General features: G+C 41.1%; 5 protein-coding genes and 2 non-coding genes across 7 annotated transcripts; 4 read left to right on the top strand and 3 right to left on the bottom strand. All coding sequences in view use genetic code 12, as the record gives it.

The window, feature by feature from the left end:
• Positions 1–812: 812 nt before the first annotated feature.
• On the top strand, positions 813–885 carry RJT20DRAFT_t116. The gene has a single exon. It is a non-coding gene; the product is annotated as a tRNA-Arg (tRNA).
• Positions 886–898: 13 nt separating this feature from the next.
• On the top strand, positions 899–988 carry RJT20DRAFT_t117. Its single transcript has one exon. It is a non-coding gene; the product is annotated as a tRNA-Phe (tRNA).
• A 237-nt stretch (positions 989–1,225) lies between these two features.
• RJT20DRAFT_55214 (uncharacterized protein) lies at positions 1,226–2,732 on the bottom strand. The gene has a single exon (XM_064920646.1). It carries the CDS (start codon positions 2,593–2,595, stop codon positions 1,450–1,452), a length of 1,146 nt encoding a protein of 381 aa, XP_064773253.1. The 5' UTR covers positions 2,596–2,732; the 3' UTR covers positions 1,226–1,449.
• A 2,266-nt stretch (positions 2,733–4,998) lies between these two features.
• On the top strand, positions 4,999–7,575 carry FLC1 (putative flavin adenine dinucleotide transporter; the record flags this gene model as incomplete). Its single annotated transcript, XM_064919049.1, has 2 exons — positions 4,999–6,982; positions 7,010–7,575. 2 exons carry the CDS (start codon positions 4,999–5,001, stop codon positions 7,411–7,413), a joined length of 2,388 nt encoding a protein of 795 aa, XP_064773252.1. The 3' UTR covers positions 7,414–7,575.
• Positions 7,576–7,606: 31 nt separating this feature from the next.
• On the bottom strand, positions 7,607–8,842 carry RJT20DRAFT_146257 (uncharacterized protein; the record flags this gene model as incomplete). The annotated part of the gene is made up of 1 exon (XM_064918851.1): positions 7,607–8,842. One exon carries the CDS (start codon positions 8,840–8,842, stop codon positions 7,607–7,609), a length of 1,236 nt encoding a protein of 411 aa, XP_064773251.1.
• A 396-nt stretch (positions 8,843–9,238) lies between these two features.
• BMS1 (GTPase) lies at positions 9,239–13,050 on the top strand. The gene has a single exon (XM_064917611.1). The coding sequence runs from the start codon at positions 9,370–9,372 to the stop codon at positions 12,982–12,984; it is 3,615 nt and encodes a 1,204-aa protein (XP_064773250.1). The 5' UTR covers positions 9,239–9,369; the 3' UTR covers positions 12,985–13,050.
• RJT20DRAFT_55203 (uncharacterized protein) lies at positions 13,049–16,904 on the bottom strand. The gene has a single exon (XM_064920645.1). It carries the CDS (start codon positions 16,638–16,640, stop codon positions 13,125–13,127), a length of 3,516 nt encoding a protein of 1,171 aa, XP_064773249.1. The 5' UTR covers positions 16,641–16,904; the 3' UTR covers positions 13,049–13,124.
• Positions 16,905–17,440: the final 536 nt, after the last annotated feature.

Below are 17,440 nucleotides of genomic sequence, written 5' to 3'. Positions count from 1 at the left end.
TTCATCGATATAAGTGGGGAGATATTGGATAGAGTGAGTAATTCCAATGGAGGTGTTCGTTTTGGTTCGGTGTGATCGGAGTTGAAGTGCATGTTTTTTATTTTAGAATAAGAATGTCATTTACAGGGGAATGACGCAACTCTTTTTTCTAGAAAATGCTTCCATACATAAGATTATCTGGTGGCGGATAATAGATTTTTCTCTTCCTGGAAATTGAGTAGATTGCCAGTTAATTCTATACAAAGCAGGGTTGCCCTTAGATAGGACCCTTCCCCATTTATTGGTAAACGTGACTCATATCGTTGCAATTGTTCGACTTCGCAATTGAGATCCTCCAATTGTTCGACTTTGTATTTTCAAACAAAAAAATTTTAATATCGATAAAATGCATTATAAACGGCCAAATTCTTTCTTGTATTAATTTTGTTTGTGATCATTTAAGTAATTGGATGAGATCAATTGTTCCTTTACTCTCAAGGGGTGGAAGCAGCACCTTTGTTTCACAGTTTATGATGCATAATTTGGCTCAGAAATTTACGAAATTGGCCAACTTTTATATAAAATTGGAGATTATTTTGAGAATATATTCAAATACCATCTTTTTCTTCTATTAGCGATTACAAGTCTTCAAACTTCTCCATAGTCTCCCACATCAATACTGACTACTTTAACTTGCTTTCTTTGAGGTATCAGCCGAAGTAAGGGGTGATATACAGCATAGAATATATCCCAAAATTAAATCAGCGCTACCATCAGATCACGTGATTTGAACTCCTTTTCAAAAATTAGGGTACATAAGAGCTATATAAGTAGCCTGCGTAGCGTAATGGTTAACGCGTTTGACTTCTAATCAAAAGATTGCGGGTTCGACTCCCGCCGTGGGTTCCATTTCTACCATGCGGTTTTAGCTCAGTTGGGAGAGCGTCAGACTGAAGAGATTCAGTCACAGTTAATCTGAAGGTCCTGTGTTCGATCCACAGAAATCGCATACCTTTTTGCATTTCGAGTCATTATTAGCAGTGATGGCTCTTTTTTTGGCATTCAGAGATGTTGGTGAAGAATATTTTAATGTTACTATTACTATTTCGGGGCAGAGAGAAGACGAACATGATTTGGCTCGCTTGAAAATCTGAAATTTGACACATTTTGAGTCAAATTTGACATGAGGCACACTTGGTGAAAAAATACGATGTCGTACGATGTAATTACTACATTTCAGAGTTGAGTTAGAATCAGAATGCAGATCTCGAAATTCATTTCGTCAGATCATGAAATGTGGAAGTGGAGTTATAGTTTGGATATTGCCGTGTGTCTCTTCAATAATCCTTCTGGCACATTCAGAGATTGAGCTTGCTCGAAGTTAGGAAGTGACACCTCTAACACACTTCTGTTAAAATTTACTCTCATTAGTCATTAACATACGTAGAAATATAAAGTATATATGTGAATCTAGCTCTCGAAGGATTCCTCTTTCAGGATATCTTTTTCGAGGTTCTCTTCTTCGAAGTTTTCTTTCACAAACTTGTGAAGCTCAAGAAATTCATCGGTTAAGTAATTGTTGAGGTTCACTTCGCCGATGACAAGCTTGAAGTTGCACAAGTAAAGAAATCCAACTTCCAACCGATACAAGTCTTTGGGGGAAACACCACCAACTGTTGCGAACGACTTCTGCTTCTGGTACACGTCCTCGAGTTTCTTGGTTGAGCATCGAATGGACGCCAAAATAAAACGGTAGACATTCATGGCTGAAAGTGGGATGATGTCAAGAAGGATGCAGAGTTTGAACATCATTGATGCAGAATGGATGTAAGCCAGCACAGAGATGCTGGAGGAATATGTCTTAATCCTGAGAAGGAATTGGTCAATGCTAAGTGGAGGAACCTTGACAAGATTGAAGATTTTGAGGAGATGCTGGTTCTGTTCAATACGCTTTGCATCTTGATTGTAGAGGACCTCTTGTTTGAACTTGACGAGGTCCAAATCAGTGATTGGATTAGCTACGGGTTCAAAAGTGGCTCCGTCAACCAACTCCTCAATAGGTATATAGGGACCTTCTATGTTCTCGTCACTTTCATTGTCATCGGCATCTCTGATCGAACTGTCGTCGTTCTTCTCATTTTCTCGTTGCTCTTGCTCCTGAGTCTCCAAGGAGTCAGGAGTAGCTTCCTCGTTCGATAAAGAATCTGGGGTGGTTTCTTTAAATGCAGTTATAGGGTATGGAGGCTGGCTCAATTTCGCAAACTTCAAAGGAGGAGACAAGGGAGGCGTGTTAGAACGAACTGAATCCAGCGAAACCTTTGTAAACTCCCTGTATTCGTTATTTCGCAGCAAGTCAAGTTTGTACTTTGCTAACTGCTGGTTTTTAAACTGAGCAAATAACACCGGGTCTGATTGTAGGCGAATGATATACTGGAGGGATTTGGAGAGAATGAAGATGGCGTGGTAGACGTGGAGCTTGTTGATGTTCTTCAAGCCGTGTTGCAAATCGAAGATTAAGTCGTCGATGAAGATCTCATCTAGGGACTCGGGGTCATCGACAAACGTCTCTTGCGGCGGCTTTAACGGTATATCTGAGAGATCCTTGACGTATGTCATTATGGCGATCAAACTGGGAACTCCCTTGGTATCTGAGTCTGGAATAAACGGTGTGGAGTTGAAACTCTCTTGTTGCTGTTTGCTGGTACCAAGACTGTAAAATGGGCTAACGGTTATAAAACAGGCATAGACGGATAGAAGAGCAGGAGCGAATGGGAAGCGACAGCGGTGTTTAGGGCGAGCCAATAATAGCTGGCAACAGATCGTCTGGTGTTTGGTAACACAGACACTGACGGTTTGAAATACGAAAACAAACGCTGTCTAACCGACTTGGTTACTGATCATTGTTTTTTCCGAAGGAAGACAGTTCCTGTGAAATAATGCGCCGTATACGATGGAATGGAGAAGTCAAAGTCACGATGTCGTCCGTGGAAGTCGTGCGAGGAGAATGGAGGAAGGAGATCTGTGGGGCGGTAGAAAGTGGCAGGACAGAGGAATTTGGGAGTGTGAGTGAGTGAGAGTGAGTGGGAGTGAGTGGCAATGTAAAGGAAGAGCGAGAGCGAGAGGAATAGGAACAGGAAGAGGAAGAGGAAGAGGAAGAGACAGGAATGAGAGGTGAGTAAAGTGGGTGCGACTTTGGGGTGGGAGGGAGTAGTTGGAGCAGTAGTTGGAGGAGTAATGGTAGAGTGTACAGAGCACAAACAGGTAGGATAGAAGAAGTAGAGAAAAATAGAGAAATAGAAAAATAGACAGAAATAGAGAGAGACAAACAGATGGCCAGGCAGATGCGACATTCGAGATTCGAGGCACAGTGTGCGGGTGTATGGGGATAGACTCTATACACTGCAAGTGGGCGCAAGTGCATACAAGTGAATACACAAACAGTTATACATAACAGATTCAATGAGAGTGTGATAGTGGAAGGGGAATAAAATGTGAAATTTGGGAATTCTATAGATATGTCTTATAGACAAGGAATGAAATTAAAAATGACGAAAGCAATACATATCGTAGTCTATCAAGCTAAATGTCGCTCTATTCCTGAACTGGATATCTTGTCGATGTTCTACTACATTTGAAAAAAACGGTAGGTTGCTCTGGAGACCCGATGCAGAGAAAGAAAATTCTGGATCCCTCCCGCATAATAGAAATTTTCATCACCATTTTTTATCTCCCCCCAACCACAAGACACCAATTGTCGTCCTCGCACATAAGAAATTGCGTCGCAAGACATCTCTTCTTCATTCCCATATATTATCCAAAAGTCCTCTCTAGCCCCACAATAATTCTGTACCGTCTGCTTACAATGATAGCCCCACAATACTTAATGGTTATCCTACAACTGTATTCAATAAATATCCTGCACACAACCAAACACGAATTGTTGCTGTTTACAGACACGGTATTGTGATGTTTACACAACAGCAGGCCACGTAATATGGCTGTTCTCTGTGTCTTGAGGTATAAGAAAGTGGGTGGGATTCCCACAAAGCTTAACAATTGATATGCTGCTCCTAACGCAGGTGGGAGCTCAAAACAGGAGGTGTCCGTGAGAAAATCCATATTTTTCCCATATCTTCTGTGGGACCACTGGTTCCAGCCAATCACAGCTTCTGGCCCCAAGAATCTACCACTCAGCGTAATACCACCAAATCATGGCTTTCTTCTTCAGCCCACACAACACTCGATCTTCTGTCTAAATTTGCAGCACTACTCTCTATCTCCCATGCTAAATACCCGTAAATCGCATCTACCCTCGTAATCTGCCGCCGCTCATCATTTTTTTGCAGCAGTACCAGTCGCGGCGCGCATTTCCCAACGCGCCACGTGATAGAACACCTATTTTATTGGGCCGCTATTGTATTTTTCGATGTACGGTAATGTATTTTTTTCAATGCTTTGTTGTCTCGGTCCTGTACGGATCACTTACATAATCTAAAAATACCTCCAATAAGCAGATTTTTTACAGGAGTCTTGGGTTACTCTTGGAAGTGGTTGTTCTTTTCTTAGTTAACATTTGACTTTAGGTTTGTTCAGTGGCGATATCAACAAATCGGCCATCATCGTACTCTCGCTGTATCTCAACCAGCTCCGTTAATATCACTCCGAAAGAGCCCCTGCAGCGTCACCAGTGCTCGTACCTGTAGCGTGATATTCACCCTGTGTTGATCCAGTCCCTCGCTACTATAACTAAGAACTGCACTGCCCCTAATAGAGACCAACACCCAAGAAGTCAAACTACCATTTCAAATTTTTACCTTGGATAGTTCTGGGCACCGAGAAAAGTCGAACATATATCCCCTTAATACCCTTCGTTCGCTTGAAAGATAGTTCTTGTAACTGGTTGTGATACTAGCTGCCGTTCATCCCTTGCAAATTTCATTTCAGTCCATCTCATCTGAGTCCTTTCGCTTGACAAATCCCTCCAAAAATCCGCTTTCTGCTCCTATATCATAGCCTACCATGTTGATACAACGACTTCTAGTGATATTCGCCTGTCTATCATTTGGTTTCGCCAAACGGTCGCTTTCGGCATCGTCCCTTGTCACTTGTATGGACAATTCTCAAATTTCACCTACCTATTTCAATGTCACATTCAACCCAGACGACCGTTCGCTTCGTTATTCCCTTGACTTAACCACAGAGGTTTCCGGATTTGTTCTTGCCCATGTTCAGGTATACGCTTACGGTTTCCTCATCATCGAGAAGAACATTGATATGTGTTCTCTTGGATGGAAGCAATTCTGTCCCGTTTACCCCGGCTCCTTACAAGTAGAGAGTATAGAGTATATCAGTGAAGAATATGCCAACCAAATTCCTGGTATTGCATTTACCGTACCTGACATCGATGCCGTCGTTAAAGTTGTGGTTATGAACAGAAGCTCGGGAGAACAAGTCTCCTGTTTACAAGCTTCTTTTACCAATGGAAAAACAGTCAGTCAGACCGGTGCCAAGTGGGCAACTGCCATCATCGCAGGTTTAGGTCTTCTTATTGCAGCAATTTTGTCTACTTTTGGTAACTCCAACGCCGCTTCCCATATTTCGGCTAACTCTGTTGCTCTTTTCTTATACTTCCAAAGTGTGGTCGTCGTATCGATGCAGCACGTTGTCAGAGTTCCACCTATTGCTTCGGCATGGTCTGAAAACTTGGCTTGGTCCATGGGATTGATTAGAGTTCAGTTCATGCAAAATATCTTCAGATGGTACGTCCAATCTACAGGCGGGACTCCTACGTTGTTCTTCACTGGTACCACCAAACAAATTTTGGTGCAAAGAGCACTCGACTACTTGGACGGATTGCACAAGAGAGCACTCAATTTCGGATTGAAGTCTAACACCAACTTGTTCGTTTTGAGAGGAATCAAGAGAATTGGGTACAATTCTAAGATTGAACCTACCTCCATTGTTGTTACCGGTTTTACCTTTTTCATACTTGTCGGCTACTTGCTTGTAGCAATCTTGGTCGTAGTGAAGCTGGTCCTTGAGCTTTTGATTAGAATGCGTAAAATTAATGCTCGTGCTTTCACTTCGTTCCGTTTACAATTCCCAACTATTTTGAAGGGAAGTATCTTGAGATATATCTATATTGGTTTTACGCAATTGGTCATTTTATCACTTTGGGAGTTTACCCAAAGAGACTCGGCGGCAGTTATTGTGTTGGCTGTTTTATTCCTTATTTTACCTATCAGCGTAATTGCATACTCCTACTGGAAGGTGATCCAATACGGTCGATTATCTGTCCGTGAATATGATAACCCTGCTGCCTTGCTTTATGGTGATGCTAAAATCTTGAACAAGTACGGTTACTGTTACACCATGTTCAACGCTGAAAAATACTGGTTTGGTATTGTGCTCATTGGCTACAACTTCATTAAGGCGCTTTTTATTGGTTTGTGCCAGGCTTCTGGAAAGACGTCTGTTCTTGTTTTCTTTATTGTTGACTTGGCCTACACCATTTACTTGATCTACAGTAAACCATACTTGAACAAACCTACTAATATTCTTTCCTACTTGATCTCAGTGGTGACTACACTCAATTCATTCCTCTTCCTTTTCTTCTCTGATTTGTTTGGACAACCGGCACCAGTTTCTTCAATCATGGGTTGGGTCTTCTTCGTATTAAATGCTGGTTTCTCTTTGGTTCTCTTAATCTTCATCCTTGTCTACGTTGCAATGTCCATTATATCTAAGAATCCAGATGCTAGATTCGCCCCTGCTAAGGATGATAGATTCTCTTTCCAAAGAAAGTCTTCTGTCAAGCACCGCAAGATGATTGTTGATGAGAAGCAAATTAACACCGATGAAGACGAATCAACTACTGCAGTTAGAGCTTCCCGCGATGAACTTTCAGCTTTGGGTATTGCTGCACAGGATCATGCGAACGATTGGGAATCACAGATGTACCATTTGAACAATATTCCAGTAGAAAGTGGAAGCATCAATCAAAGTATTGGTATAAACTCACATAACCAAGACATGCTTACTCCAGACCTTCGCCAGGATGTGAAGTTCGCAGGTAACGATGACATCGAGTTGGAAAAGAGTTCACTTGAATCATTGGGCGAGCGCCGTAATCTGACGTTCGATTTGAGTGCCTTAAGAGACAAGATCACAAGACGTTTCTCAAGAGGAAAAATGGGCACAGACTCTGACTATGTGGCACCAAAAGCCACAGCTGAAACTAAAAATATATCACGAATGAGTGATACATTAATGGCTGATAACGAAGAAGCAGATGACTTCAATACTTTCACACAACCCCGTAATCATGCTTTCGCCGCGAGGTCTTCTTCAAAGCATAATAGACACGAATCGAATATTTCGAACGTCTCATTGAACAACAGTAACCAGCCAATGGATACAAACCGAATCCTTTGAGTAACCTAGTGCTTGTTATTTTCATTTGCATAAAATTTCCTTCAAACCCAGCATTGTGTTGTATTTTTTGTTATTAATTTGTAAAACCACCATTCTTTCGTTTCGATGATCGTTGTTTCATCCTTTTTTACATACTGGACTTATTAAACGGAAATATTAAATATTTGCTGTAGAAGATTAGGTGAATGTTTTGTCAATCTAAATTCTCCCAGAATTGCTGAAGCTTGTTGAGATGGTACATAGCGACTTTTTTGGCTTTACTGGAAATTATTAGTTGGAGTCTTTGATCGGGAGAGAGATGTGCCATCATAGATTCAAAATCAGCTTCTTCGAGTGCCGAATTTTCTAATTTCTGCGATCTGGACATTTCAAGTTTATTTCCTTGAAAGAGTTTATTTATATCAATAGGGGATATTATCTTATTCAAGTAGTCTGCTGAAAGTGCCACTGCTCTAGATATAACGTGCAAATCCAGCTCTGTATAAGCGTAGTTCTCATTTGCATCCAACTTAGTTGCCCAAGTGTCCATATTCATATCTGAGGTGCTGCTTGTAGCAAACCGAAAATTCAAAGTTGAAGCTGTGGATAGATAGGGGATGGTTTGAACCAAGGAGGGATTGAAGATATCGTGAAAATTCGTTTCAAACCATTGCTGAGTGCTATCCAGAGCAATAAGGGGCAGAATGGGTCTTGCAACAGAACTATCGCACTCAAAGTCAAACTTCCTAAGAAACTCTTCATTTCCAAACTGCTGGAATAATTTTTTCCTTTGTTCTGCCAGAACAGGGCATTCATAGAGCCCCCCTACAAAGGTATGGGGCATGTAGAAGGTGATATCTCTCTTTGCATACTTCTTCCGTCGTGCCAACTTGTAGCACACCAAGTTCCTAGCTTCCCATTCGATAGAAGACTGTGGATCAGATTGTTTGATATCTTGAAGGTGGTCGTAGGAAGTTTTACCAGTGTATTGGATTATTTTGTCTGCCGTCAACGCCCGCAATGCTTTATCAAACTTGTTTCTTACCAACCTTGTGAACCGGCCGACGTAAGTGTCTTCGTAAGCGGTAGTATGTACCGTTTGGTTAGGGTTCATTTGGTTCTGTATTAATCTTTGGACAGTATCATCCTCTTTCAATGGTAGCATGGCTCCTAATTTCGGCTTGAGCATGCAGAATGGAGTTTTCCAATCTATGTCAGTACTGCTACTTGTACGTATGACTTTTTGATAGTCCACCTTGCCGTGATCGCAATGGGTAATGGACAAGAAATGCATGCTAAATGGGGGGAATAGACCGCTAATTTTGTATTGACGACATATCTTAAAGCCACTAAATGGAAGATGGTTCAGTTGGCCCGGATCGCATATCTTATGTTCTTTAAAGTACCAAGTGGCATGTACAAGGGGAGATAGAAACACTGATAGTGTCATTACTCTGAGCAATGAAACCCAAAATTGAGACATCAATACGACACGCCCACCATCAGTTCCTTGAACTATCGAATGTTAATTATTTTATTATTATCTCCGAAGTCACCAAGTGAATGTATCTTACAAGATCTTACAAGAAATGGATTTCAACCACAATAGCTTGTTCTTCTTCTTCTTATTATTATTCTTCTTCTTATTCTTATTCTTAGCCGCCCAGAACAGAGACTGGATGGATTCCACAAAAAATAAATTCGCAGCCGTTTTTGTATGTTCCGGAAATTTCTTAAAGTGGAGTTACGGCCCATCTCAAGTAGATCACGTGTAAGGCTCGGAACTAGAAATTTTATGAGATGAGAGAAGACTGAAAAATTATGAGATGGTAAACTGTATGGAATCAATAGTTCTACAATAGAACGTATATTGGTCTTAGTGTCGATAGAGATTTGTTCTTGTAGTTAGTTTGTTTTGCTAAGTTCATTGCCGTAAGTTGTACCTGCGAGTTCTTTCGGAATAAAAGCGAAGGCAATATGGAACAACAGTCGAATAAAGTCCATCGAGGTGGATCCAATAAGACCACTGCGAAGAAGAAGTTGCACCAGAATGGCCAGAACGTGAAGGCGTTTGCCGTCAACGCTCCCAGAAAGTTGGAGCGTATGGCTAGAAGAACTCATGATGTAAATGAGAAGAAATTGCATGTTCCAATGGTGGATAGAACACCAGACGACGACCCACCTCCAGTGATTGTAGCAGTGGTAGGACCACCAGGAACCGGTAAAACCACTTTGATCAAGTCCTTAATTAGAAGGCTTGCTAAGACAACATTAACAGAAATAAAGGGACCAATAACCGTAGTCAGTGGTAAAAGAAGAAGATTAACATTCATCGAAGTGTCCAACGATTTGAATTCTATGATAGATGCTGCAAAAATCGCAGATCTTGTCTTGTTATTGATCGATGGTAACTACGGATTGGAAATGGAAACCATGGAGTTCTTGAATATCGCACAGCATCAAGGTATGCCGAGAGTTCTCGGTGTTTCCACTCATTTGGATTTGTTCAAGTCCCAGTCTACCCTCAGAACTTCTAAGAAGAGATTGAAGAACCGTTTCTGGACAGAAGTGTATCAAGGTGCAAAGTTATTTTATCTTTCTGGTGTTATAAATGGCCGTTATCCAGATAGAGAAATTCTTAACTTGAGCAGATTCATTTCAGTCATGAAATTCCGTCCATTGAAATGGAGAAACGAGCATCCATACCTATTAGCTGATAGAATAACTGATTTGACTCACCCTCAAGACATAGCAGAGAACCCTAAATGCGACAGAAAAGTTGCCATCTACGGATATTTACATGGTACCCCCTTGCCTGCTACTAATGCTCATATTCATATAGCAGGTGTAGGAGATCACTATGTTCATTCTGTTGAAAAGTTGCCAGATCCTTGTCCTACTCCATACTTTGAGCAGAAGATTGAGGAAATCGAGCGTGAAAAAGCAAAGGCGGCTGCTGAAGCTGGAGAAACGGTAGCCAAAACAACTAGAAGACGTAAGAGATTGGAGGATAAACAGAAAATCATTTATGCCCCAATGTCAGATGTAGGTGGTGTCCTTGTCGATAAGGACGCCGTATACATTGACATGGGAAAGAAAGAGACCTTCGTAACTGATGGAGATGAAGAGCTTGGTGAGGGTGAGAAACTTGTAACTGATTTGCAAGAAGTTCAGAAGACAATGGCTGAAAGATTGGAAGAGGGCCCTGGTTTACAGTTGTTCACGTCGTCTAAAGCATTAAATACCGTTGAACAAGAGGAAGAAAACTATGACGGTGGCTTATTATCTGATCTTGAAGATGAGGATGAAGAAGAAGACGACGAGGAAGCTAAGCACAACACCGGAAGAACTTCGTTAAGACATGCTCGTGTGTACGGAAAATCTATTCAGGAAGATACAGAATTTGACGATGCATTGTCTGATGATGAAGAACAAGAATTTGACTCCGAAGATGAAGAGCCAAAAATGGTCGAAATTGATTTTAACAAAAACAGCAAAAAGTACAGAGAAGATGAGCTTGAGTTCGTTGAAGACACCTCGTTATCTTCAGAAGACGAAGATGACTACAATTCCACTGCAGCTAGATTGAAGGGCTCAACTAGAAAAAAGTGGGATATCAACAAGCTTCTTTACCTTAACAATGTAGAACCCTCAGATGTCCTTAAAAGATGGAGGGGTGAGCTTGAAGGTGAAGAGGAAGAGGAAGACATAGAAGATGATGACGAAGACTTCTTTAAAAAGAAAGATACCAAAGATGCCTCTGAGGATCTTGATCAATTCCAGCCAGAGTACCCACCAATCGAGGAACTTAAGGCCAAATTTAACCCTCAGTCCATCGAGGAAACAGACAGTGACGCCGAATATGAAAATGGATACCAGATTTTGAAGTCCAGATTCCTAGTGGCTCCAAACTTGAAGCCAAGCAGTAAAGATGAGGATGGAGGAGATGACGATGAGGAGGTTTATGGAGATTTTGAAGATTTAGAAGCAGAAGAAAACACTGACGAAAAATCATCGAAGGCCAACAAAACTAGAAAGGCAGCCGACGAAGACAGTGATAGCGAAGGTGATGATTTCGCTGACTTCGATGAAGAGGAACAAAAAGCTGAATTAGGTTTAGATCAAGAAGACGAGGAAGATGAAGTCGACGAGAATTTGTCTGTAGAAGAAAAGAGAAAACTCAATGCAGCTAAGAAGGCTAAATTGAAAATGCAATTTGAGGAGGAAGAAGACCGTGAATTTGGTGCTGATGATCCAGAGGGTGATGCAGATGCCGAAACTTGGTACGAGTTCCAGAAAAACAAGATGGCCAAGCAGTTGGAGATCAACAAGGCCGAGTATGAAGAGATGGATGCCGAGACGAGAATTAAGATTGAAGGTTATAAAGCTGGTTCGTATGTCAAGATTGTATTTAACAATCTCCCTTGCGAATTTGTGAACAACTTGAATCCTCAATACCCAATTGTATTGGGTGGTTTGTTGGCAACTGAATCTAGATTTGGTATAATGAATGTCAGAATAAGAAGACATCGTTGGCACAAAAAGATTTTGAAGTCGCTGGATCCTTTAATTTTGTCATTAGGTTGGAGACGTTTCCAAACACTTCCAATCTATACAACTTCTGACTCCAGAACTAGAAATAGAATGTTGAAGTACACTCCAGAACATGCGTACTGCTTTGCTTCTTTCTACGGTCCATTAGTTGCTCCAAATACCACTTTTGTGGGTTTCAACTTAATCGACAACAAGTCGACTACTGGAGCATTCAGAGTGGCGGCAACAGGTATCGTTGAAGATTTGAATTCTTCAGTGGAAATTGTCAAGAAATTGAAGTTGGTAGGTCACCCATACAAGATCTTCCGTAACACTGCGTTTGTAAAGGATATGTTTTCCAATGCATTAGAAGTGGCTAAATTTGAAGGAGCTTCTATCAGAACTGTTTCTGGTATCAGAGGTGAAATTAAGAGAGCTTTATCCAAACCAGATGGTCACTTTAGAGCCACTTTTGAAGATAAAGTATTAATGTCAGATACCATTTTCTTGAAGACTTGGTACCCAGTTCAAGTGAAGAAGTTTTATAATCCTGTGACTTCCCACTTGGGACAACATGCTGATTGGAGAGGAATGAGGTTGACAGGACAAGTCAGAGCTGAACAGAACTTAGCTACTCCTTTGAACCCAGATAGTGCCTACAAAAAGATAGAGAGAACTGAACGTCGTTTTAATCCATTGAGAGTACCAAAATCCTTGAAGGCAGCTTTGCCGTTTAAATCTCAGATCCACGAGATGAAGCCTCAAAAGAAGAAGACATACATGGCGAAGAGAGCCGTGGTCCTTGGAGGAGATGAAAAGAAGGCCAGAGATTTGATGCAAAAGATTGCTACTGTCAGAAAGGAGAAAGAGACCAAGAGAAAAGCAAAGAAGGATGAGAAGTTCAAAGAGAAATTAAAGAAGGTGGCCAAGCAGCAAGAGTTCAGACAAGAGAAGGAGAAGGAGCGTAAGAAGGACTACTTTGCCCGTGAGGGTAAGAAAAGATCCTTAGGATCTAGCGAAGGTAATAGTCAAGCTTTTGGTAAGAAGAGACATGTATAATAGATAGCATAGCAGGATAGTCTAATATAGAATAGTAGCATACCACAGAGAGATAAGAGGTAAACGACCCAACTTTAGATGTAGAAGCCCTTTTAAAAGAATTTTGTTATTGCCCATGTATTTCGTATAAATATTTTAACCTACAAGTGATATTCAATTATTCTTGTTGGATCAATCTTCGACAAAAGATCGTCTTCGCCCCATACAACTTTCATGACATCATAAAACTCACGGGCATAGTTAAGTTGGATTCCATACTTCTTCAAGTAGAATTTTTCAACCTGATCCATTTTAAAGTCAGGGTCTTCATTGTCCTTCAATAATTCATTCATCAAGTTTGAGTCTACCACATCACCTGCTTCTTCAATACTTCTATTGTACTCTTCGATCAAGTCTTTTCTGTTCTCACGCGGTACTATCATTCTCTTGATTGACCCATTCAAATGAGCACCCATCATCTTTTCTTTCACTCCACCAATTGGAAGCACTAAGCCTCTCAATGTAATTTCACCGGTCATAGCAATATCAGCTGGAATTGGTTTGTCGAGAATGACGGATAAGAACAGTAAGGCCATAGTGATACCAGCAGATGGACCATCCTTCGAGATAGATCCCATTGGAACGTGCAAGTGGAGTTCGATATTATTAAACTTGTCAATTAGATACTTCTCCTTCTTTTCCTTTACGTGAATCAAGTCCTTGTAGATTAGCAGTTTGATGAATGTCAAGCCAATCTTACCACTTTCCATGAGAACGTCTCCGAGTCTACCAGTCATAACTAACGAGGCTCCAGAGTTCACATTGGTGGGGTTTCCTATGCGCTTGTCGAAACCAATAGTTTCAAAAACAAGGACAGAGCCGGAGCCGTCTGAATTGTATGATAAACCATTAACTATTCCGACACGCGAATTGTTGGTAATTGTTGTTTCAATAGAACTCATGTCCCCGGAGCTATATGGAATACCCAAGTATTTTGGCAAATCTGTTTCCTCAATGTGAGGATTATATTCTTTGCCACCAGCAATCGATTCACAATATTCAACTGCTTTGAACCTACAAAGTGTTCCTAAACGTCTTTCTAGGTTTCTAACTCCTGCTTCTCTTGTGTAATCAACAATGATCTTTTTAAGAACTGGTTCATCAAGGTTGATAAACTCCTCGACAGTTTCAGTTACAGGGAACCCATTTCTCTTGACTTGTCTTGGTAATAAATATTTTCTTCCAATAACCAATTTCTCATTGTAATCATAAGCACCCACTTCGATCATCTCAAGACGGTCTAAGAGAGGTCTTGTTAAGTTGTGCGGTTCGTTAGCCGTACAAATAAAGATAACCTGGGACAAGTCGACTGGGAAACCAAGGTAATGATCAATGAAGGAAGTATTTTGTTCTGGGTCCAACACCTCCAAGAGAGCTGCTGATGGATCTCCATTGAACTTGTTCACGCCGGAGTTTCCTCCAATAACTTTATCAATTTCATCAAGAAGAATGACAGGATTCATTGATCTTGCTCTTCTTAAAGATTGAATAATCAAACCGGGCATTGCACCAACATAGGTTCTTCTATGTCCTCTGATCTCACTCTCATCTTTAACACCACCTAAGGAAATTCTTTGGAAGTTTCTGCCAAGCGAGCGGGCAATAGACTTAGCCAAGGAAGTTTTACCAGTGCCCGGTGGTCCAGCCAACATAATAATAGGTGACTTATTATTCTTTGAAACTTGAAGAGACTCATTAGCTTGGTTTTCGAGGCGGGATTCCTGAATGGAAGTCTTCACTTGCTTCTGCGCTTGCTTGTGGGCAAGATTTGTTTCATCATTATTTGCAATTACAATAGAAGAAGAGGAAGCTAACTGATTATCGGAGTTATCAGTCACTTTGCCTTGAACGCCATTTTTGGTAGCGTTATCTTTCTGAGCAACGTTTATCCCCAAAAGTTTCAAAACAACTAAAAATTGAATGAGACGCTTCTTCACATTCTCAAGACCGTAATGATCATCATCTAACTGCTTTTTAGCAAAGATCAAGTCAATATCCTTGTTGGATTTAAATTTGGTCACATACGTATCCCAAGGAATATCCATTACAATTTCAAGATAGTTACGGATTACATGAAAATCCAGGTTACCTCCACCTCCAGGTGACTGAGCAGAAGCCTTTATACGCTTGAAATCTTTTTCGATAAGTCTTTTGGAGTCTGGAGTAAGTGTAGTGATAGTTGGCAATTTTTGTTTAATAAAATTAGTTATAGCCTTTAACTCATCATCCCCATCATCATCGTCTTCCTCATCGTACAATTCCTCACCTTCATCTCCCTTGCCCGTTTTCCTACGGGAGATTCCCTTGCTTGGAGCATTGAAGGGTTTCAAATTGCCTCTGCTTGGCACTGTAGCCTTGTTCTTATTGGTCATACCTTCCAAGAGTAAACGAATCGATTTGAGCTGATTTGCTACAACATTTGCTTTTTGAATATTCGTGGCTTCGTTATAGAACCAGTGGTTGATGAAATTATTATTTTCTTTCAAGTTGTCAAAAATTTTAACCAACTGACCTATCATATGAGTGATGGCTGCGTTTCTGTTATCCACACCAACTTGGTTTAAAACCTTCAATTTCTCGTGGTTTGGAAATGGAAGAATACCACATGTGAGATCGAGAAGGCGAATATACGATTTGGAATCGATCTTAGCCTCATCTGCATTGAATTGGCCATAGAGCTTTTGGAGGGAGATAAATGCTTTGGAGAAATCCTTCGAGCCAGCGAGTTGAAGATAAAGAGCATTCGCAAGAGGGTTAAGGGTTAACAAATCACCATTTCCGTTGTTAGGAGAAGGTCCTCTATTTTTCGAGGTCTTGTTTGCTATAGACAAATTTGACTTACTTCCGTTGGCGGCGTTAATGTTAAGTGCTTGACGATAGTCTACAATGAAACTGTCAATAGACTTGAATAGTTTCGAGCTATTCTCTCGGAGTGCCTTGAAGTTCTGACGCAAGTCTGGTATATCGTAGTTCCAGTCGATTTCAAGAAGTTGTTCATTTGGTCTTGTCCTCTTCCAGGTTAGTACCTTGAGACCTCTAGTTATAGCTTGCAATGTGAGCTTAATATTAGTAGTGTCATCGACAATACCAACCACTCTCACTACAGTTACAACATTATTGTGTTCGCTAAGATCTTCCGAGGAGTTGGAGTTCTCCTTGATCTTGTTCAAGTTGGGCTTAATGGCAAGAGTCAACCAATCAAATTCACTTTCAGGTTTGAGGTCAGCGGCAGTATCACGATCAGATGCCTTAATGAGGGCGGTGCTGTTCTTGAACGAAGTTTCGTACTGATAGAACTGTTCTATGCCACTGACTGCCTCACGTGAAATGACACTGGGGTTTGAGGCATGATCCTCATCTTCTGGGGAAGTGGAGTTGGAGGAGTCATCTGGGTTAGCGTTGGACTTAAAGTCGTACTCGTTGAGGAGGTTGTTGATAATGGAAACCTGGGAAACCTTATCCTTGTAGCGATAGAGGAGAGCAGCAGCCTTAAATCTGGAGAAGGTGACGTTGTATATGATACCAGGGAGAAGGACTAAGTTGGAGTCCAACTTGTAGGTTGGAAGCACAACTTGCTGTTTGAGTTTAGGTGATGGTTTCGTCTTGTATCTTGCCATTTTTTGGGTGGGGTAACGTGTCGTTGACTGTAGTTACGCTATGGTAGGTTGGTAGAGAGTCTCAGCGGGTAAGTGTCTTCAGGACGAGATCACCGAGATAAATAGGGTATTGGTTTGAAGCAGTGATATTAGAACCGAAAACTAGCAATAGACGTAGTATTAGGACCGAAACGTGATAGCAGGGATGACTTCAGCACTATAAAAATGACTACTATCGTCTAGATTCTAACACTAATTATAAGAAGAACAAAGGTATAAAAACGTATGAAATACTTCTCCACTAAATAAACCGAAATAAACCACAAGTGCACTGGAACCTTCTTCAGCCGAACGTGACACTAACGGAGGAGACTACGAGCGAGCGGAAACTTGCCACTAGATAAGAGAAAGAAGGAGAGTGAGTGTGAGAGTGAGTGTGAGTGTGATTGTGAGAGTGTGAGAGTGTGAAAGGTAAGAAGCAGGATCACCTTAGGACTGTGGGTAAGTGTAAGTGGTGTAAGTGTGTAATAAGTGAAACAGTAGTGAGAGCTAATGGGTAATGGGTCGATACATGATTAGTCTGATTAGTGAGAAAGCGGGTTCCAATGAGCAGGAAAGAAGGCACCAAACGAGATAGACCGAGGGGCTGCAAAGTAGGTACATGATAGAATATAGAATATAGAATATAGAATATAGAATAAGAGCAGGGCTTTTTTTATGTAGTGTGGGTTACCGAGTGGAGGAAGAGAGGAGGGAGTGGAGGAGGTGGAGGTGGAGGTGGATGAGTAGCAAGGGGTGGCCATAACCAAGCTACAACTATT

Source organism: Scheffersomyces xylosifermentans, assembly GCF_036884685.1.
Source record: "Scheffersomyces xylosifermentans strain CBS 12540 chromosome Unknown RJT20scaffold_6, whole genome shotgun sequence".
Taxonomy (NCBI): Eukaryota; Fungi; Ascomycota; class Pichiomycetes; order Serinales; family Debaryomycetaceae; genus Scheffersomyces; species Scheffersomyces xylosifermentans.
This window is presented reverse-complemented; position numbering and strand designations above follow the sequence as displayed.